Below are 23,324 nucleotides of genomic sequence, written 5' to 3'. Positions count from 1 at the left end.
CATGGGTCCCAAGAATATTATATTATTTCCCAAACTGGTACAACCAATGACTTAACTAACTACTTGCTACTGGGCCCCAGATGTCAACGGTTCCATCATCCCTCTAAGGATCAAACTCCAGCACATGAATCTTTGGGAGAGGGGGTCACAGGCAAACTTTATCTAAGATGCACCTCATATGCAAATACAATCAATAAATGCTTGCTGATGGCTTTCCATGAGCCAGCCACTGATTGGTGACACTGCAATGATTCAAACAAAGCCCCATGATATCATGGAATTTAGTTTCTAGTGGAAGAATACAATAAAAATCACATATAACTGAAATAGTAAAATTAGTTATACTAATATGTGACATAATGCCAATTATGTAACTTAAATAACGTTTATTTCTTACCATTCTGGGGGTTGGGGAATCTGAGATGAGGATGCTAGCCATGATTAGGTCTGAGTGCACACCTCATTGGTTAATTCACATGGTAGCGATATGGAGAGGATAGTTGTATGGACACTCATTCTATCAAGAGGACCCATCCCCTCACATAAATCTAATTACCTCATGTGCTGGTTTGAATGAGAATGGCCCCTATAGGTTTGTAGATTTGAAAGCAGGGTCACCAGGGAGTGGCACTATTTAAAAGGATTAGAAGGTGTGGCCTTGTTGGCTTTGATGTTCCCAGGGCCCACTCCAAGCTCGAGTGCTACTGCCTGCAGATCTTGATGTAGAACTCAGCTCTTCCTCCACAACCATGTCCGCCTGCCTTTGTGCTACCATGCTTCCCAGCATGATGACAATGGAGTAAACTTCTGAAACTGTAAGGAAGCCCACTTTCCTGCTTTCCTTTAGAAGGGTTCCTGTGGTCATGGTGTCTCTTCAGGGCAATAGAACACTGACTAGGATCCATCATAAGGTCTCTACCTCTAAACAGCATTACATTAGCAATTGGGATTTCTGTATGTGATTTGAAGGGGGAAAGTTCATTCTATAGCAAACAGGGATTTTGATTTTAAGTGGAGCTGTCGAGGAGGGCTGCATCGGGCTCTGGGGTAAAGATTCCAATAAGGCGTGGAGATGATCCAAGAAAATTCATGATTAGGGATGAAGATTCTAGGTAGGGGAAATAGACTTCAAGGCAATACAATGCTTAGTGAGTCAAAGAAGAAAAGCTGTTAAGTCACCTGGAACCAAGGGAGTGGAATGACAGACACTAAAGGACAGATCATGTAAGGGCTTGTAGGCTACACTGACCCTAGGGGAGACAGGAAGCTATCAGAAACATGAGGGATTAGAGGAGTGAATTAGTGTGGTCTGTGTTTTATACCCTTTTGGTTGCTGTGTTTAAAATAGACTAGGATGATGGCAGGTCAGTGAAGAGCTGTACCCTTAAACCCCAATAATGATGGGCTCGAAACCAGGAATGTGAAGCAATCAAATTCTGGGCTTTTGGGATTTGCTAATAGATGGGGGAATGACCTGAGCAAATGGACAGGAAAGGAGGTGTCACTCATGGAGACAGGACTTCCGGGTAAAGATTAAGATCTTAGCTTTCAGTAGGTGTGGTGTGAAGTTTCTAATATATCCAGGTGGAGCTACTAAGTAAGACTGGGCAGTTAAATAAGGCTGAGTTCTAGAGAATACACATATACTGGATGGACTGTTCGAACACAAGTGGCAGTTGAAGATGTATGACTGGGACAAAATCCAGGGAGTGAGTGTAGGATAGAAAAAAAGTCTAGGGAGTCAGCTCTGGAGTGTGACATCATTGGAGATGAAGGAGACACGATAGAGGCCCCAAAGCATTAATAAGCAAAGAAGACTTAGCCGATGGTGTTTGTGGGAATGAAGAAAGTCTAGAGCAAAATCTACAACAAAATCTACAACAAAGAAAGGGTCAACTGCTAGGAAATCTATTAAAATGAGAACTGGAAAGTGAGTTTGGTGAGAGCTACTTGGCTAGTGGAGTACTGAGTCATTAGAGGCTGGAAGTATGACCCTCCTTTTGTGTTACTAGAGGGCAGGATGATTTTATCTTTTAAAGATGGAATAAGCATATTTGTATGCTGAGGATTGAGAACCGGAAAACCTAGCTTCAGAAGACAGAATGTCCTGTAGCCATTTCCTCATTTGCTTCAGCTAAGTGGACAAGTAGATGACTGTCTTCCCCAGTAAGAGAGAAAGTAGGGTATGGGGACCTGCCTGCAGGCAGTGACAGGGAGGTGTCAGTCTGTACAATCTCTTCTCGCTCTCCTGTGTGGGGAGGAGAGCAGAGTCAGTGCTGCCAGCAGCCATACAGGGCGAGCCTGAGAGTGGGCAGGGCAGCCAGCATCAAGGGCAGGGTACTGCGCATTGGCCTGGAATCTTTCATGGATTCTGCCTTCACTGCAAGGGTCACCCTGACTCTGGTCAACGACAGGACATCTGAGAGGAGTCTCAGCTATAGTCCAGTATTTATGGTGCTTCAGAAACCTTGAACAAGACCAATGACTTGCTGCAATAAGTATTTGCATGTAAAACTATTTCATTAAAAAAAAATTGTGTGACGCACTGCAGACTGCAGTTGTCACTTTAGTGATTAAATGGGCCATGGAAAGGTGGGGAAGATGACTGGACTGACGCAGGATATGGCAGAGCTAGAGACACTGTGGCTGTGGTCACAAGTGTGGGGGCGCAGCTGTGGCTGACCTGGGAACATGCTGCTGCTGAGTAGGGCCGACAGAGTGACATGTAGCAGCTTTGCGCATGTGCACACTCTGCACGACAATGTGCTGCTCAGGCACATGACTGCCCTGGCTCTGGGCAGTAACAGGATGTCTGAGGTGGAAAATGGTTCATTTTCTGGATTGGGCCTCTTAGACCGCCACAGTCTGCGCTGCCACTGGAGACTGGAGACCATGTCGGTGTCCATGATTTGTGGCCATCCCCCGAATCCCCGCCGCCGGAAAAAAAAGAAAAGAAAAGAAAAGAAACCTATAGACAGGAAGCCATTAAGAGAGTCCTTTAAATTTGTGATAGGGACGATGAAGTGTAGCTCTTCAGATTCATGGAGCAGAGGTGGGGGAGGCCTCTGGTTTCCTGAAGGGGCTAGCCACTATTTGTTCGACCATGCTCTAGTGAGCATAAACAATAAAAACTGGGCTTTGTGTATTTGGTTTCTTTTCTTCCTTTTTTTGGGGAGGGGACAAGGGTGGAAGGGTGGACCTGGGAGGACTGGGGAGTGAGTGTCATCAGGATGCACTGTGAAAATTCCCAACTAATCACTAAAAACATTATGTTGGAAAAAACATTTTATAAATGATTGTTAAACTTTTTTTTTCTTTTTTTTCGGAGCTGGGGACCGAACCCAGGGCCTTGCGCTTGCTAGGCAAGCGCTCTACCACTGAGCTAAATCCCCAACCCCGATTGTTAAATTTTTAATTAAAAGTTTTAAATTATGTGCACTTAGGCTTTTGACAACTTAAAAATTCATTGTATACATTCATTGCATATGGTATTGTGCTAAGGAAATTTTCACACAAACATACACTGTACACTCAGTTATGCTTTCTCCATCAAATCTCTCTCCCCGTTTCACCCATCTCTGCTCTCATCGGTTCCCTCTGTTACCACAGACAGGTTTGTTTTTACTTTCATTTCATAGAGACACACATGATTTTATGTACATAGAAAATCTAGGGACCACAACTGACAGAAAACGTGGTATTCATCTTTCTGAGACTGTATGTGAAGCATGACGCTCCAGCTACGTCACATAAGTGTTACAGCGTTCTCAAGGCTGCCTGAAGGGCGCTGCAACGGAGGAGAAAGCCACACAGCTTGCCTTCCTGGGCATCATGTCATAGTAGTACCACAGCTGAGGCGGCAGTGGTATAGCTTGTCTTCAGAGCCAGCCGACATGCTATTCCACTGTGTGCTGAAGAGCTGTGGAGCTGCCACAGTGTTATGGTGTCATTACTCTACTCTACAGAGAAAGCTCCGGAAAAGAGGATACAAATACAGAAGACACACTTACGAAAAACCAGAATGGAAGTGAAGGTCTTTATTAGGTTAAAGATTTCCATAATTGGGGCTGGAGAGATGGCTCAGCGGTTAAGAGCACTGACTGCTCTTCCAGAGTTCATGAGTTCAAATCCCAGCAACCACATGGTGGTTCACTACCATCTGTAATGGGATCTGATGCCCTCTTCTGGTGTGTCTGAAGACAGCTACAGTGTACCCGTGTATAATAAATAAATAAATCTTAAAACAAAAAGATTTCTATATTTATAAAGATCTCATTGAAATAAATAAGTGTCTCATAATATTTATGAGTAATTCAAGGTAAAATTAAAAGTAGTAAAAAGCAATTAAAAACCCACTAAAACTATATTATACACCAAGTCTCAAGAATATATTATTTTCCAATTTTGACTTAATAATGAATGTGAAACTGTAATTAATACAGATGACATGGTATTATACTTTTCTTTTTCTTTTCTCCATCTTTATTAACTTGAGTATTTCTTATTTACATTTCAATTGTTATTCCCCTTCCTGGTTTCTGGGCCGACATCCCCCTAACCCCTCTCCCTCCCCTTCTATATGGGCTTCCCCTCCCCATCCTCCCCCCATTACCACTCTCCCCACAACAATCACGTTCATTGGGGTTCAGTCTTAGCAGGACCCAGGGCTTCCCCTTCCACTGGTGCTCTTACTAGGATATTCATTGCTACCTATGGGGTCAGAGTCCAGGGTCAGTCCATGTATAGTCTTTAGGTAGTGGCTTAGTCCCTGGAAGCTCTGGTTGCTTGGCATTGTTGTACATATGGGGTCTCGAGCCCCTTCAAGCTCTTCCAGTTCTTTCTCTGACTTCTATCAATCCCATTTGAAATCACAAAGTAAACATTACTGGTAAAAACAGTTAAAAATTTTAGGGAAAATGAACGCAATAAAAAGGCAGATATTGTATTTATTTAATTTCCAAATATTTTGAGGGAAAAAATTTCAAAATCATATTTTGAGGACAAGACTTAATCATAAAACCACAGAAGAACAATGAAGTACCAGGGCATGGAGTAATAACACCACTTTCTGACATCCAGTAGACATGAAAAGGGACAGAAACATTTCCTGAGCGACTGGTAGTAAAGGATACATGAAGTCTCAGACATGCAGAGGGCAGTGCGGTAGCTCAGCACCTCCTTCAGACAATGAACAGGGCGATTGTCTGGGGGAAACGCATCTCACCTCCGTGATGGGAATGCTCAGCGCTCGGTAGGAAACTACTTCAATGGTGAAAATGAGGTTGGAATCAGGAACATATTCTGCTGAGACTCGAGGTAATTGACACTTTCCCGAACTGGAAAGACATTTTAGAAGACAATGAAGCTATCAGCTGAATCAAATTTGTTCTAAAAATAATTCATGCCTAATCAAACAGCTCACCAGCAGCCACTACTCTGGGATCCTCATGGGACCAGTGTCTCCCAGCTGCTCGGCTGTCGGCACTGTCGTTCCACCAGAGGACATGAACTGCACGAGTAAACCATGAGTTAGCTGTAATGTTTTCATAACAGGCAGCTTTTTCATTTTTGAGACTATAATTATATACATTGTCCCTTCCTTTTCTTTCCTCCAGACCCTCCCATATAACCTCCTCACTCTCTTTCAAATTCACACCCTCTTTTATTGTTATCTGCATATACGTACATGTAGTACGCATGCATGTGTGTGTACTATACTCAAGATACAACCTTATAGCAGGTATTTTTTTAAATGTGTGTGGCGCTGGGCATGGGGTCTAGGACCTTTTGAAAGGATGCAATGAATGCTGGGTAAGTACTCTACCTCTGCTCTACATCCCTGACCCTGATATGTGTATCTCTGTGTGCTATGGGTGCACATGTGTATGTGCACAGGTGGAGAGCAGAGGTGAGTGTCAGGTGCCCTCTTCAACTGCTCTCTTCCTGTTTTGATACAAGGTTTCTCACTCAATTTGGAACTTAACAATCGGGCTAGACTAGCTGGCAAGCTTCCTACTTTCACCTTCCCAGGGCTGAGACTGGAGATTGTGCCTCTGTGGCCAGCTTTGATACGGGTGCCAGAGATCAAACACAGATCATCATGCCAGTACTGTCTATCCACATTGGAGCCCTAGGAAGTTATCGCTGGCGTCATGCACATACACTGTTCTAGCCTTTTATATGCAACAGTTCTTAGCTCTTTGCATTCCTTTGCCATTCATAAAACACTGTCAACATCAATAATCAGAAATAGATATTTTTTGTTTGGGTTTGCCCATAATTTTTGCATTTATAAAAATGTATATTTATATTTTCATTTGGAAACAGTATCTTTACTCCAACATTATTATTTTGAAATAAATCATGAGGCTTTTAGAAAAATGATAAAAGGAATTAATATTTTTTAAAGACTCTTCCAGTTTCTAAACAACTATGAAATAACTCCAAAAGTATTAGCAATCACATTAAAAAATAAGATACAGGGGGCTGGAAAGATGGCTCGGTAGATAAGAGCACTGACTGCTCTTCCAGAGGTTCTGAGTTCAATTCCCAACAACCACATGGTGGCTCACAACCATCTGTAATGGAATCCAATGCCCTCTTCTGGTGTACATGAAGACAGCTGCACTGTACTCATACATAAAATAAATACATCTTTAGAAATAAGTAAGATGCAAATCAGTGTTTTCATACCTAACACCCTCTGGGGTTGGGGATTTAGCTCAGTGGTAGAGCGCTTGCCTAGCAAGCGCAAGGCCCTGGGTTCAGTCCCCAGCTCCGAAGAAAAGAAAAAAAAAAAAGATGTGCATACCTAACACCCTCAATATTAAAATCAATGTCAAAAACCCCAAGAAACATAGGCAATCACCAACATTCATCACATTCTCACCTCTGTTGAGGGCTCCATATTCAGTGTGGAAAACACCAACTAGTGTAGAGTAGCCAAGCTCAACATGGGCGTTTATTGCCCTTTTGAATGCATCACCCCATAGAGCTGGGCCACCAGGCTTCATCTGAAAGGTAGCCAGTTCATAGACTCCTGGAATTGACAGAATTAATAAAATGATTAAGCAATTACTCACCCGACACTATTCAGGCCATTAGCTTTGTTTGACTCTAGGAGTGGGAAGTGACCATATATGTATGTTTAAAGGGTCATCTCCTGGAGCAGAGATTGAGGGAACTGTCAAACAATGACTGGCCCAACTTGAGAGCCACCCAATGGGAAAGAGCCTACCCCAGACACGATTGATGATATTCTGCTATGGTTTCAGACAGGAACCTAACATAACTGTCTCCTGAGAGGCTTTGTGCAACAGCTGATGGAAACAGAGGCAGAGACCCACAGTCAAACATTAGGCGTCAAACATCAGGGAGACTTGTGGAAGTGGGTCCCCCACAACAACTGAAGCTGGGGCTGTCTCTGACTCAGACTCTGTTGCCTGCTTCTGAATTCCTTCCCCCTAGCTGGGCTGCCTTGTCTGGCCTGAGTGGGAGAGGACACACTTAGTTTTGATGTGAGTTGATGTGCCAGGGTGGGTTGGTACTAGGTGGTAGGAGGGTTATACTGAAATGAGAGGAGAGAGGGGGCTGTGGTTGGGATGTAAAGTAAGTAAATAAATAAATAAATAAATAAATTAATGAAAAAGTCATCTGTATATACAGATTTATGCAGATGTATTTGTTAATCCTTTGCATTATTTTTCCTCATTTTTATGTTTAGAAGTTTCTGTCTATGTTCAAGGTTAACCTTAATAACTAAGGAGAAATAGAAGTTATGGATAAACAATTACATTAAATAGTTTTAAATAGGATTTTAAGCTATGTAGTGTTTTTGATTTTTTTTTAACCTTTAGTCAGAAATATAAAGCAGAAATAAGAAACTGGAGGATAAGTAGATCTGATAGAAAATGAAAAAGAGTTGGAGATTTGGCTCAGTGGTAGAGCGCTTGCCTAGCAACCGCAAGGCCCTGGGTTCGGTCCCCAGCTCCAAAAAAAAAAAAAGATTAGAAAATGAAAAAGAACAAGGGCACTAAAGAATTATGAAAAATTTAGAGGGAAATAACATTTATGCCCAGTGAGAGGGCTTAGTGTGTAAAAATGCTTCCTGCCAAGCCTGACAGAGTTCAGTCCTTGGAACATATACAATGTAAGGAAGTTGTTCTCTGACCTTCATGTGTGCACTAGGCATGAATATATACTACATAAGTAAATAAATGTGAAAAGTGCAAAAAAAGACCCAAACCAAAACAGACACCAAACTCACCAAGATTACAACACCACTGCAAGAGGTGGCACCTGTCTTTGGACAGCACTTAGAGCAAAGGGCAGGCCTAAGTGCACCGGTGCTGCATACCTGGTGGCCTAGGTCCCAGAACCCAGGCTAGAGGGCACAAGGGAATGAAGAACAGACAGACACACAGACACACATACTGCCAGGGATGCTGGGGTCAGGTGAGATTCTGTAACGTTGCTGCTACCACCACTGCCTGAAACCACTTTCCCTTGGTTTTGAGGTGCAGCATAGGGGGCAGGGTTAGCTGGCCTAGTGGGAGGTCCTGTAGGTGAGCAGTGCCAGGCTGTAAACATCCAGGAGGACGCTGCAGCTGCTGGCGCACAGGATCAATCATTCATAAACACTCACACTCGAGTCCTAAGGAAAGGGTGGCCATTCCTCTTGAGTCTGGCGTATGGGTAATGGCTTTGCCAACTGTCCTATGGGTCTGAAGCCTTGTGTATCCCGCACAGGCTGTGCTCATGTTAGAATGCACAGTCACTCGGGGCTTCCTCTGCTCCCTACAGGGAAGGTCTCAATGAGATTTTTCAAATTTCTTCTACTCAAAAATATAGTTAGGAAAATGGGAAATAAAAGCTAAAATGTTACGCTTTTATAATCTGACATTTGTTTGAAACTGGATTGAGATAAGTTTCTTTAAATAAGCAAGAAGACATATCCTAAGGAATTGCTTTCAGAGTGAGAAAGAAGAGGACAGAAAGGTTAGCTGCAGTGTACCTTGGCAGTGCCAATTAATTCTGTCCCTCCAGACAGTCTATTCTATATAAGAGATGTGTTTAACCTGAAATACTGTAATCTGTGAGAGGTATTTTTGTATTTAAATGCTTATACTATTTAAACAGGCATGGTATTACATGTCTATAATCTCTGTGTTAGAGAGTTTAAGGCAGGAGAATTGTGAATTTGAGTTCACCCTGGGTTAAATCATGAGATCTTGTCTCGAACCCTAAAAACTATAATATTTTACTGATTTCTTTTCTACATTGTAATTAGGCTTTAGTCCCTAACGATTGGAAGGGCAGGTGAGATGGCTCAGTGGTCAAGGTTACTGGTTGCTCTAGCAGAGAAGCTGGATTCAATTCCGAGCACCCACACAGCAGTTCACAGTTGTCTGTAATTCAAGTTCCATGGGATCTGATGCCCTTTTCTGACCTCCCCAGGTGCAAGGTGTGCCAGCTCTGTACAGACAAACATAGGCAAAACACCTATATACATTAACAAATACATACATGCAAATATATGTTTGTATATGTATATATATCTTACTTTGAAAAATACTTCATTAATTCTCATTTTTCAAGAATAAACAAAGATCAGTTTTTAGATCAATACTCACAGCGTCATTCCTACAGAAAACAAATAATTCATTGGTTTTTGTTTTCCAGGAACACTTTTTTTTTAAAAACCACTTAACATCCCGACAATTTCAGTCATGACAACTCGCAATGCCCAAGACAGGCTCACCTTCCTTGGGAGGTGTTCTTATTTTACACCAGGGTACCAAGTAGGTAATCTCAACCTCTTGTTCATCCATGAAAGCCAAATTTGAAATGAGGAATTGTTCTTGCCATTCCTTATCCTTGGCCAAGGCTTTGCGGACGGCAGTTCGATGAGCAAAATTATCTATGGTAGAAAAAAGTGGAGAAAAGTTGATACTGTTTATCCACAGCCCACGAGAGATTGTTTTACGGCTTTGAGAATGCCTACGTGGGAAGATGTGCTGTCTTCTTCAAATCACAGTCCTCAGGGTAAAAGACAGAGAAACAGCTATTGTAATCTCTCTGAATGGACTTCACAGGTTTTACCACTCAGCCGGGTACAGGAGTTAAGTTACTGTTTGTTTCTCAGTCTGTGATATGGGAAAATAAGATAACATCGACCTCCAGGTTTGCGGTGAGGATTAAATGAGCCCATGAAGAGGGTTTAGAAGAGACTTTAGTACTTAGCACCAAACACATGTGGATTCTTCTTATTCAACTGAAGCGCCTACCTGACAGGCCCAGCTGAGAGAGAAATACTTTGATAATGATGGTACTGTGGTCAAGATATGCCTTGAGCAAAGTAACAGAAGTGAAAGGAAAAGGTACCCATCAAACCCGTTCTTCCGGCGAACAAAAATGGTGTTGATTATCACATTGTTAGTCTCCTGATGAGTCATGTTTTAACTGGTACAGCATCTGACGCCTATATTAATTTTAATGAGACTTGGTCTATGATAGCATGGAAAAATCCCAGACTGTGCTGTGCTAGGTACAGTATGAAGAACTTGCAGAGTAAAGCATTTTTTTGAACATTAATTTGGACACTGATGGAAAAACCCAAAACAAAATGATTAAAGAGTTTCTTGGGTACCCGCAGGCCCTGACGCAGGCTGAGAAGACCAGACACAGGAGTAAGAGGTTCACAGAGCCTTGACATTTGTTCTGTGGCATGAGAACACCCTCAATTCCTCTGCCTTTGTCTCCATTATAGAACAAGATAGTGAATTCTTTGAAACTATGAAGAACTTAAAAGTGATTGCTAAATATAACAGAATTATTAAGTCTTAGGGTTGAGAAACTTAAAAGTTGATGGCCCCCTCAAAGGCTCTAAATATGAGAATTATTAAAATAATAACTAAAATGTCAATACCCAACTCTAGCTCTTCCTGTTAATAGGATACTTTCATTTTATATTTTCCACAAATTTGGACTTTTGCAAGCACAGATTTTAATTTTATAAAAGATATATTTTCCCAACAAACCATTCTAAAACTGAGAATTAAAGTTAGTTCATCATATTAGAGATTCATGAGGTAATACATCCCATACATAGAAATCTCAGAGGCTATATTGCTTTCAAAATGTTTCCTGTAGCCAAAGTGTATGTACAGTAACACGAACAGAAGAGCCAACCCTGCATATACCCAAAAGATGCCCCAACATATAAAAAAGACACGTGCTCCACTATGTTCATCGCAGCCTTATTTATAATAGCCAGAAGCTGGAAAGAACCCAGATGCCCTTCAACACAGGAATGGATACAGAAAATGTGGTACATCTACACAATGGAATATTACTCAGGTATCAAAAACAATGACCATGAAATTCATAGGCAAATGGAAGGAACTGGAAAACATCATCCTGAGTGAGGTAACACAATCACAGAAAGACATACATGGTATGCACTCATTGATAAGTGGCTATTAGCCCAAATGCTTGAATTACCCTAGATGCCTAGAACAAATGAAACTCAAGACGGATGATCAAAATGTGAATGCTTCACTCCTTCTTTAAAAGGGGAAAAAGAATACCCTTGGCAGGGAAGGGAGAGGCAAAGATTAAAACAGAGACTGAAGGAACTCCCATTCAGAGCCTGCCCCACATGTGGCCCATACATATACAGCCACCCAATTAGACAAGATGGATGAAGCAAAGAAGTGCAGACCGACAGGAGCCGGATGTAGATCGCTCCTGAGAGACACAGCCAGAATACAGTAAATACAGAGGCCGTTGAAGGAATCAGAGAAAGAACTGGAAGAGCTTGAAGGGGCTCGAGACCCCATATGTACAACAATGCCAAGCAACCAGAGCTTCCAGGGACTAAGCCACTACCTAAAGACTATACATGGACTGACCCTGGACTCTGACCCCATAGGTAGCAATGAATATCCTAGTAAGAGCACTAGTGGAAGGGGAAGCCCTGGGTCCTGCTAAGACTGAACCCCCAGTGAACTAGACTGGTGGGGGGAGGGCGGCAATGGGGGGAGGGTTGGGAGGGGAACACCCATAAGGAAGGGGAGGGGGGAAGGGGATGTTTGCCCGGATACCGGGAAAGGGAATAACACTCGAAATGTATATAAGAAATACTCAAGTTAATAAAAAAAAAAAAAAAAAAAAAAAAACACCCGCGGATCCCGGCCCGCAGCAGCTCTCTGCTCCCAGACCCGGTGAGAGAGAAACCCAACCGCCTGGTCAGGTGGGCACTCCTGAGGCTGCAGAGCGGAAGAGACCACCAACACTGCTCACCCCTGCCCACATCCCTGGCCCAAGAGGAAACTGTATAAGGCCTCTGGGCTCCCGTGGGGGAGGACCCAGGAGCGGCAGGACCCCGCCGGACCCTGAAGGAAACAGACCGGATAAACAGTTCTCTGCACCCAAATCCCGTGGGAGGGAGAGCTAAACCTTCAGAGAGGCGGACAAGCCTGGGAAACCAGAAGAGACTGCTCCCTGCACACACATCTCGGACGCCAGAGGAAAAAGCCAAAGACCATCTGGAACCCTGGTGCACTGAAGCTCCCGGAAGGGGCAGCACAGGTCTTCCTGGTTGCTGCCGCTGCAGAGAGCCCGTGGGCAGCACCCCACGAGCGAACTTGAGCCTCGGGACCACAGGTAAGACCAACTTTTCTGCTGCAAGAAAGCTGCCTGGTGAACTCAAGACACAGGCCCACAGGAACAGCTGAAGACCTGTAGAGAGGAAAAACCACACGCCCGAAAGCAGAACACTCTGTCCCCATAACTGACTGAAAGAGAGGAAAACAGGTCTACAGCACTCCTGACACACAGGCTTATAGGACAGTCTAGCCACTGTCAGAAACAGCAGAACAAAGTAACACTAGAGATAATCTGATGGCGAGAGGCAAGCGCAGGAACCCAAGCAACAGAAACCAAGACTACATGCCATCATCGGAGCCCAATTCTCCCACCAAAACAAACATGGAATATCCAAACACACCAGAAAAGCAAGATCTAGTTTCAAAATCATATTTGATCATGATGCTGGAGGACTTCAAGAAAGACATGAACACACTTAGGGAAGCACAGGAAAACATTAATAAACAAGTAAAAGCCTACAGAGAGGAATCGCAAAAATCCCTGAAAGAATTCCAGGAAAACACAATCAAACAGTTGAAGGAATTAAAAATGGAAATAGAAGCAATCAAGAAAGAACACATGGAAACAACCCTGGATATAGAAAACCAAAAGAAGAGACAAGGAGCTGTAGATACAAGCTTCACCAACAGAATACAAGAGATGGAAGAGAGAATCTCAGGAGCAGAAGATTCCATAGAAATCATTGACTCAACTGTGAAAGATAATGTAAAGCGGAAAAAGCTACTGGTCCAAAACATACAGGAAATCCAGGACTCAATGAGAAGATCAAACCTAAGGATAATAGGTATAGAAGAGAGTGAAGACTCCCAGCTCAAAGGACCAGTAAATATCTTCAACAAAATCATAGAAGAAAACTTCCCTAACCTAAAAAAAGAGATACCCATAGACATACAAGAAGCCTACAGAACTCCAAATAGATTGGACCAGAAAAGAAACACCTCCCGTCACATAATTGTCAAAACACCAAACGCACAAAATAAAGAAAGAATATTAAAAGCAGTAAGGGAAAAAGGTCAAGTAACATATAAAGGGAGACCTATCAGAATCACACCAGACTTCTCGCCAGAAACTATGAAGGCCAGAAGATCCTGGACTGATGTCATACAGACCCTAAGAGAACACAAATGCCAGCCCAGGTTACTGTATCCAGCAAAACTCTCAATTAACATTGATGGAGAAACCAAGATATTCCATGACAAAACCAAATTTACACAATATCTTTCTACAAATCCAGCACTACAAAGGATAATAAATGGTAAAGCCCAACATAAGGAGGCAAGCTATACCCTAGAAGAAGCAAGAAACTAATCGTCTTGGCAACAAAACAAAGAGAATGAAAGCACACAAACATAACCTCACATCCAAATATGAATATAACGGGAAGCAATAATCACTATTCCTTAATATCTCTCAATATCAATGGCCTCAACTCCCCAATAAAAAGACATAGATTAACAAACTGGATACGCAACGAGGACCCTGCATTCTGCTGCCTACAGGAAACACACCTCAGAGACAAAGACAGACACTACCTCAGAGTGAAAGGCTGGAAAACAACTTTCCAAGCAAATGGTCAGAAGAAGCAAGCTGGAGTAGCCATTCTAATATCAAATAAAATCAATTTCCAACTAAAAGTCATCAAAAAAGATAAGGAAGGACACTTCATATTCATCAAAGGAAAAATCAACCAAGATGAACTCTCAATCCTAAATATCTATGCCCCAAATACAAGGGCACCTACATACGTAAAAGAAACCTTACTAAAGCTCAAAACACACATTGCACCTCACACAATAATAGTGGGAGATTTCAACACCCCACTCTCATAAATGGACAGATCATGGAAACAGAAATTAAACAGTGATGTAGACAGACTAAGAGAAGTCATGAGCCAAATGGACTTAACGGATATTTATAGAACATTCTATCCTAAAGCAAAAGGATATACCTTCTTCTCAGCTCCTCATGGTACTTTCTCCAAAATTGACCATATAATTGGTCAAAAAATGGGCCTCAACAGGTACAGAAAGATAGAAATAATCCCATGCGTGCTATCGGACCACCACGGCCTAAAACTGGTCTTCAATAACAATAAGGGAAGAATGCCCACATATACGTGGAAATTGAACAATGCTCTACTCAATGATAACCTGGTCAAGGAAGAAATAAAGAAAGAAATTAAAAACTTTTTAGAATTTAATGAAAATGAAGATACAACATACTCAAACTTATGGGACACAATGAAAGCTGTGCTAAGAGGAAAACTCATAGCGCTGAGTGCCTGCAGAAAGAAACAGGAAAGAGCATATGTCAGCAGCTTGACAGCACACCTAAAAGCTCTAGAACAAAAAGAAGCAAATACACCCAGGAGGAGTAGAAGGCAGGAAATAATCAAACTCAGAGCTGAAATCAACCAAGTAGAAACAAAAAGGACCATAGAAAGAATCAACAGAACCAAAAGTTGGTTCTTTGAGAAAATCAACAAGATAGATAAACCCTTAGCCAGACTAACGAGAGGACACAGAGAGTGTGTCCAAATTAACAAAATCAGAAATGAAAAGGGAGACATAACTACAGATTCGGAGGAAATTAAAAAAATCATCAGATCTTACTATAAAAACCTATATTCAACAAAATCTGAAAATCTTCAGGAAATGGACAATTTCCTAGACAGATACCAGGTATCGAAGTTAAATCAGGAACAGATAAACCAGTTAAACAACCCCATAACTCCTAAGGAAATAGAAGCAGTCATTAAAGGTCTCCCAACCAAAAAGAGCCCAGGTCCAGACGGGTTTAGTGCAGAATTCTATCAAACCTTCATAGAAGACCTCATACCAATATTATCCAAACTATTCCACAAAATTGAAACAGATGGAGCCCTACCAAATTCCTTCTACGAAGCCACAATTACTCTTATACCTAAACCACACAAAGACACAACAAAGAAAGAGAACTTCAGACCAATTTCCCTTATGAATATCGACGCAAAAATACTCAATAAAATTCTGGCAAACCGAATTCAAGAGCACATCAAAACAATCATCCATCATGATCAAGTAGGCTTCATCCCAGGCATGCAGGGATGGTTTAATATACGGAAAACCATCAACGTGATCCATTATATAAACAAACTGAAAGAACAGAACCACATGATCATTTCATTAGATGCTGAGAAAGCATTTGACAAAATTCAACACCCCTTCATGATAAAAGTCCTGGAAAGAATAGGAATTCAAGGCCCATACCTAAACATAGTAAAAGCCATATACAGCAAACCAGTTGCTAACATTAAACTAAATGGAGAGAAACTTGAAGCAATCCCACTAAAATCAGGGACTAGACAAGGCTGCCCACTCTCTCCCTACTTATTCAATATAGTTCTTGAAGTTCTAGCCAGAGCAATCAGACAACAAAAGGAGATCAAAGGGATACAGATCGGAAAAGAAGAAGTCAAAATATCACTATTTGCAGATGACATGATAGTATATTTAAGTGATCCCAAAAGTTCCACCAGAGAACTACTAAAGCTGATAAACAACTTCAGCAAAGTGGCTGGGTATAAAATTAACTCAAATAAATCAGTTGCCTTCCTCTATACAAAAGAGAAACAAGCCGAGAAAGAAATTAGGGAAACGACACCCTTCATAATAGACCCAAATAATATAAAGTACCTCGGTGTGACTTTAACCAAGCAAGTAAAAGATCTGTACAATAAGAACTTCAAGACACTGAGGAAAGAAATTGAAGAAGACCTCAGAAGATGGAAAGATCTCCCATGCTCATGGATTGGCAGGATTAATATAGTAAAAATGGCCATTTTACCAAAAGCAATCTACAGATTCAATGCAATCCCCATCAAAATACCAATCCAATTCTTCAAAGAGTTAGACAGAACAATTTGCAAATTCATCTGGAATAACAAAAAACCCAGGATAGCTAAAGCTATCCTCAACAATAAAAGGACTTCAGGGGGAATCACTATCCCTGAACTCAAGCAGTATTACAGAGCAATAGTGATAAAAACTGCATGGTATTGGTACAGAGACAGACAGATAGACCAATGGAATAGAATTGAAGACCCAGAAATGAACCCACACACCTATGGTCACTTGATTTTTGACAAAGGAGCCAAAACCATCAAATGGAAAAAAGATAGCATTTTCAGCAAATGGTGCTGGTTCAACTGGAGGGCAACATGTAGAAGAATGCAGATCGATCCATGCTTATCACCCTGTACAAAGCTTAAGTCCAAGTGGATCAAGGACCTCCACATCAAACCAGACACACTCAAACTAATAGAAGAAAAACTAGGGAAGCATCTGGAACACATGGGCACTGGAAAAAATTTCCTGAACAAAACACCAATGGCTTATGCTCTAAGATCAAGAATCGACAAATGGGATCTCATAAAACTGCAAAGCTTCTGTAAGGCAAAGGACACTGTGGTTAGGACAAAACGGCAACCAACAGATTGGGAAAAGATCTTTACCAATCCTACAACAGATAGAGGCCTTATATCCAAAATATACAAAGAACTCAAGAAGTTAGACCGCAGGGAAACAAATAACCCTATTAAAAAATGGGGTTCAGAGCTAAACAAAGAATTCACAGCTGAGGAATGCCGAATGGCTGAGAAACACCTAAAGAAATGTTCAACATCTTTAGTCATAAGGGAAATGCAAATCAAAACAACCCTGAGGTTTCACCTCACACCAGTGCGATTGGCTAAGATCAAAAACTCAGGTGACAGCAGATGCTGGCGAGGATGTGGAGAAAGAGGAACACTCCTCCATTGTTGGTGGGATTGCAGACTGGTAAAAACATTCTGGAAATCAGTCTGGAGGTTCCTCAGAAAATTGGACATTGAACTGCCTGAGGATCCAGCTATACCTCTCTTGGGCATATACCCAAAAGATGCCTCAACATATAAAAGAGACACGTGCTCCACTATGTTCATCGCAGCCTTATTTATAATAGCCAGAAAATGGAAAGAACCCAGATGCCCTTCAACAGAGGAATGGATACAGAAAATGTGGTACATCTACACAATGGAATATTACTCAGCTATCAAAAACAACGAGTTTATGAAATTCGTAGGCAAATGGTTGGAACTGGAAAATATCATCCTGAGTGAGCTAACCCAATCACAGAAAGACATACATGGTATGCACTCATTGATAAGTGGCTATTAGCCCAAATGCTTGAATTACCCTAGATCCCTAGAACAAACGAAACTCAAGACGGATGATCAAAATGTGAATGCTTCACTCCTTCTTTAAATGAGGAAAAAGAATACCCTTGGCAGGGAAGGGAGAGGCAAAGATTAAAACAGAGACTGAAAGAACACCCATTCAGAGCCTGCCCCACATGTGGCCCATACATATACAGCCACCCAATTAGACAAGATGGATGAAGCAAAGAAGGGCAGACCGACAGGAGCCGGATGTAGATCGCTCCTGAGAGACACAGCCAGAATACAGCAAATATAGAGGCGAATGCCAGCAGCAAACCACTGAACTGAGAATAGGTCCCCTATTGAAGGAATCAGAGAAAGAACTGGAAGAGCTTGAAGGGACTCGAGACCCCAAAAGTACAACAATGCCAAGCAACCAGAGCTTCCAGGGACTAAGCCACTACCTAAAGACTATACATGGACTGACCCTGGACTCTGACCCCATAGGTAGCAATGAATATCCTAGTAAGAGCACCAGTGGAAGGGGAAGCCCTGGGTCCTGCTAAGACTGAACCCCCAGTGAACTAGTCTATGGGGGGAGGGCGGCAATGGGGGGAGGGTTGGGAGGGGAACACCCATAAGGAAGGGGAGGGGGGAGGGGGATGTTTGCCCGGAAACCGGGAAAGGGAATAACACTCGAAATGTATATAAGAAATACTCAAGTTAATAAAAAAAAAAAAAAAAAAAAAAAAAAAGAAGCCATAAAAAAAAAAAAAAAAAAAAGAAGAGCCAACCCTCACAAACTGCTTAACAATGAGCATTGTTTGCACGAAGCAGAAGCTGTGTGACTCATACCATACTTCCAAATATGGAACACTCTGTTTATTTTGCCTCCAAATTCTACGGTCCAGTATCCAATCATCTCAGAGTGAGCTGTCCGAAGGTGAACGTATTTCTGAAAATTCTGCAGGAACGCATTTGTCTTTGAGGGCTTCAGAGAGTAGGTGCGGAATTCATACAATGTCCCATCGCTTTGCCTGGGGCCTGTAGCAAAAGGTGAACATACCTGAGAAAGACAGGGCACATTGAAATATTTTGGAAAAGATTTATCATTGCTGTTACAATCATATATTTGAGCCTGGAAAGAAAGGACACAAAGCAGACTCATAGTTCTTATTTCTATTTTTCCTGTCAATTCTTTATAGACATACATGTTTATGTAGAGATTACCAATAAAGGTAACTGCTCTTAAGTGTGCTAAGCAGAGTTACTTTTCTTAGCTGGAGGACATCTTTAAGCACATTTTCATGAAGAGTTGCTGATATGTAATCGCCAAGGTTGTAATCATGTTTCCCAGAGAGCCTTGTAACTTTAGACTTCTCTCTTATGTAGTCAAAACCTGTAGTCAACAGTACGACTCACTTCAAAAAGACTGAACATCTTATACGTGTCTTTTTGACAGACATAATGTAAATCTTTATTGGCAGAAGACTTTTTGGGTTCCTAAAAGAAATGAGTAATATTTAGATCTAAACTTTTTTTTAAGTACTCAGTGAGGTAAATTACTGGTCAAAAAAAAAAAGATGCTATGAACCATTAAAATTGCTCTGCAATATAGTGGATGGCTGCATAAATGCTGAAAAGGGAGAATTCAAGGAGGCAGAAGTGTTCGGAAACAGTTTCATGTTGGGGCTCACAGGCCTTGTATCCACCGACATTAGGGAATCGGGAATGTTAAACACACAGGGGCCTCTCCTCAGTGGAGGGATTATCTGTTTTCCAGCCCACAGGATTAGGAGTGGATGTTGTTGGGGATCTGGTGACCTTTTCCCTATCAGTGGTGGCAGACCTCACCACCTTTTGCTGCAGAAGCAGATCTCACCCAAATCCGCAGAATGATTAGTCCAGACTCCCCTCCTAGACTGTGACCTTTAGCTCCAGTTAAACCAATCCTTAGGGGAGATGTCCCAGGTACTTACCACCTGCTGACCTCTACGCTATTGGTCAGAGACCACACTAGATTCTACGCCCTTAAACTGTAAAACCTACCCTCGTGTCACATGTACTTTGCAAAGGAGTTTCTAAGTAGTCATCACTTAAGTTTACATTACACTTGGAATGGGTGGTTGTTGTCTGAAAACCTACAATGGGAGTGTTTGTTTCTGGAAATGTTTCCCTAAACTGTACTGTGTAAATATGCTTAGGACGAACTGCCCAGAATTAGACTCCCCAAAGTCTGAACCAGTTTGACGATGTCAATCTGAACCCAGTTTTCATGCTCATCTCTTTGCATGCACACAGCTGTGCCTGGACACCTGCAGGGACCTCCTCAGTTTCAAAAGATGCAGTATAATGCACCTGGTTATATCAGGTTGATGGACAAATCCTTTAATAGCCCTATCCTTTGTATGAAAACCTTCATGTTGTGCTTTAATAACTGCAAGAAAGCACCTTGCCATTAATTATCCGGGTCTGGTTACACACACACACACACACACACACACACACACACACACACACACACACACACACAGAGCATTCTAGTTTATAGCACCATCCTAAGTGGGTTGAATTTTCATGTATCTACTTTCTGAAAGTGATTAAATAAGAAAAGTATTCAGAACCACTTTGGTAAATAGAGCTTTGACGAAATTAGTGCTTACCTTGATCATCTTTAGGACTAATGAAAGCAACAGGCTTTAACTCTACTTTTGTTTATAAGACATAATTATACATGAGTTTATCCTGTGTACAGGGTTAACATAACCACCCAAGTATCTCACTTCATTCACGATTATTATGGGTTACGTTTCTATTTTTCCAAATAATTAAGCTCGTTATAAAAAACACTGCAGGTGCTTCTGAGTGTGGTAGCAATGCCTTTTTTTTGTTTGTAATCACACTCTAAATAACTGCCTTATACTTGTAGTTTAAAATACGTAATACAAGCTGGATGGTTGGCTCATGGTTGCCAGCATTTGTTGCTCTTGCAGAGAACACAGGTTCCACGTCCTGCACCCATATGGTGGGGCTCAATGATTTGTAACTATAGTCCCAGAGAAGCCACTGTCTTCTGACCTCCTCAAGCACCAGGCATGTATATGGTGCACAAATACAGAAAAATAAACCTAAACTTGTAAAAATATACCAGATCGTAAAAAAAAAAAATGATACATAGGAGACTTATAACAATCTTTTGGAATGATTCGAGGAATTTATATTGGTAGAATAGAAGTAAGTTACTGATCAAAGATACTTTTACTATGATCTTTCACCCAGAAAGTATACATTAAAATAATCAGTATGGTAAAGGTGTGTGTTCAGGGTGAGATACTTCTCTGTTGCAGGGCTGGGCCAAACTGTGCCAGCATAAAATCTGCTTGTTCACTTATCTCCGAATTAGAGCTTTTTGTCAACCATATTGGACCGCCGGCCAGGACAGAGGCCATATGGACAGTACACTCTTCTTTGTTCACCACAAAGTCTGTCTCTAGACCAGCTTAAAGCTCTTCCTAAACAAAGGAGGTCAAGAACTTCTGGGTTCAAGTCACAAATGGCCCAGGGTCCACGGATGAGGCTGGTTGGTTTCTTCCCTTTTACACAAGCAGGCACAACCAGTTTCAGGAGGCACCAGGGCCGTGCTTGGCTTAAGATCCCAGGACCCTGAGTTGCAGGGCAGGATGCTCCCAGAGCGATCCTGAACATCACAAAACGCCGACATCTGAACCAGGCAGGAGCTGTAAAACCTCAATGAGTGGCAGTCGCGATAGTGAGAGCTGCAAGAACGCAATGGTCAGGGCTTCCGGGACGCCCCGTGCTAGAGAAAAGCCTCTGTCCACTGTCTCCGGTGGTGATCTCCTCAAGCCTTGGGTGCCTTGCACTCACATAATATTGGGTCTTGATTGAACCTGGTATTGGCTAGACCGATCAGGGGTCTGCCAGCAAGTGAGAGGGTGTATACTTGCGCCCCCGGCCCCACCCACCTCCCTGAGCCTCCCAGGCACAGCACAGGCCCCGCCCACCTCCCTAGGCTAAGCTCGCTCCCCTCCACCCCAGGCTGCGCCCACCTCCTCAGGCTAAGCTCGCTCTCGCCACAGGCCGCACTGTCCACCTCCCTGTGCACGACTCGCGCACGCCCCCGCGGTCCCTACCTGAGGCGTCAGAGCCCGCGGGGCCAGCGCCGTCCTCAGGCCGCTTCGGAGCGCGAGCATGGTGCTGCCCAGATAGACCGCAGCGGAGCAGCGGGACACGCGCTCTTTCCGCTTCCTTGTGTGCTCCTCAGCTTTAGTTGGGTCCGTGCTAGACTGGGCGGGAATTGGCGGCGCGGCTCCGCCCCTCCTCGCAGGCGCCTGAGGCACAGCCGGGGTGTGGTCGGTGATGTGAAGGTTGTGAAGATCTGGACACTGAACCTGATTCTGTTCCCCATCCTGGGCCTTCACCTCATCTCCTGTATGGCGCTAACACTACAAAATGTAGGGCGAGGCGTGGATGCTTCTCCGGGTGGGGTGAACTTGTAGCAACCATCAGCGAGCCTTTGCCTTTATCACAGAGTACTCTGCATCCCTATTGCAACCCCAAACCCCATCCCCAACAGGGTCTGGGAGGCACCGAGAACAAAGATGGGTTAATTTTCCTGGAGCCCAGAAAAGTGGGTCTGAGGGCTTGACACGTGGAGACCGAAATTAATTTTGTGTGATGTGAAAGCTGACCTGACGTTCTCTGATTTTTGGCCCTCCAAAAACTTCAGTTACAATTTATATTTTTCTAGTGTGAGTTTATTTTCTCTGTTAAGCATATTCTAGGTTTCATGATTTTCCAACTATATTCACTTGGAAGACGTAAGATTTAGAAACCATTTTTAAGTACACTGCTTATTGGGGCTACTTGTCACAAACATTAAATAGCTAAATAATCGCAGTATCTTGAATAATTTCCCTGAAAATAGCCTCTTGGCCACTTTACTAATGTATACTAAACTACATTATTTACTGGTCATCAGGGATTAAAACTGTTTTAGTGTCATAAACTTGGAAATCCTGTTAGCCTTTAAACTCTCAAGGATTTTATGCTTTAGCAAATACATATAGCTCTAAAAACAAACTACACTGAACAAATGTCATCAAAATATAAAGGTAAGTTATTGAAAAACAGGCATGCTTCTTTATATAGGTATTAAAATTTAAGATGTGCTTAAGACATTCTACACTAAATACTATTAAAATAGGTTATACGTTTATACTTTTCACTTCTTTGTGTGAGACTTTTCTGACCATGTTATTTTTTCATTTACTCTGGCTTTTGTGAAAATATGTTTGTACACCTCAAAAAGCAAGTAGGTACCAGTTGCCAGATAGTTGACTTATGATGCTGGCAAACAGATCAATGTCCTTGGTGGCATTTTGTCCTGCTTGATTTTGTCCAAAGGTTAGACTTGTGCAACCGTGTAGACAGAAGCAGTATGAAGGGACTCTAGCCAGCC

General features: G+C 42.3%; 1 protein-coding gene across 2 annotated transcripts; it reads right to left on the bottom strand.

Moving 5' to 3' along the window:
* Positions 1-4,928: 4,928 nt before the first annotated feature.
* Nipsnap3b (nipsnap homolog 3B) lies at positions 4,929-23,074 on the bottom strand. Of its 2 annotated transcripts, NM_001009422.2 has the most exons (6): positions 21,997-22,112; positions 18,701-18,911; positions 9,761-9,919; positions 6,890-7,039; positions 5,423-5,509; positions 4,931-5,336 (listed from the first exon to the last, which is right to left on the bottom strand). In NM_001009422.2, exons 1-6 carry the CDS (start codon positions 22,054-22,056, stop codon positions 5,260-5,262), a joined length of 744 nt encoding a protein of 247 aa, NP_001009422.1. In that variant the 5' UTR covers positions 22,057-22,112; the 3' UTR covers positions 4,931-5,259. The 2 variants fall into 2 exon arrangements, with proteins under 2 accessions (XP_063143689.1, NP_001009422.1); XM_063287619.1 differs by lacking the exon at positions 5,423-5,509 and having other exon boundaries at positions 4,929-5,336; positions 21,997-23,074.
* Positions 23,075-23,324: the final 250 nt, after the last annotated feature.

This window comes from Rattus norvegicus, chromosome 5 (genome assembly GCF_036323735.1).
Source record: "Rattus norvegicus strain BN/NHsdMcwi chromosome 5, GRCr8, whole genome shotgun sequence".
NCBI classification, from domain to species: domain Eukaryota; kingdom Metazoa; phylum Chordata; class Mammalia; order Rodentia; family Muridae; genus Rattus; species Rattus norvegicus.
The sequence above is the reverse complement of the archived record's forward strand: the minus strand, read 5'-3'. Positions and strand labels throughout refer to the sequence as shown.

Bases quoted from the DNA above. Each gene is read 5' to 3' on its own strand.
- Nipsnap3b (NM_001009422.2), bottom strand. From the start codon at position 22,056: ATGCTCGCGCTCCGAAGCGGCCTGAGGACGGCGCTGGCCCCGCGGGCT. The intron at 9,920-18,700 runs GTATGAGTCACA...TTTCTACCATAG, and splicing joins GTTCCATATTTGGAAGTATG to ATAATTTTGCTCATCGAACT. The intron at 7,040-9,760 runs GTGAGCCTGTCT...TGTCAATTCCAG, and splicing joins AAGAACACCTCCCAAGGAAG to GAGTCTATGAACTGGCTACC.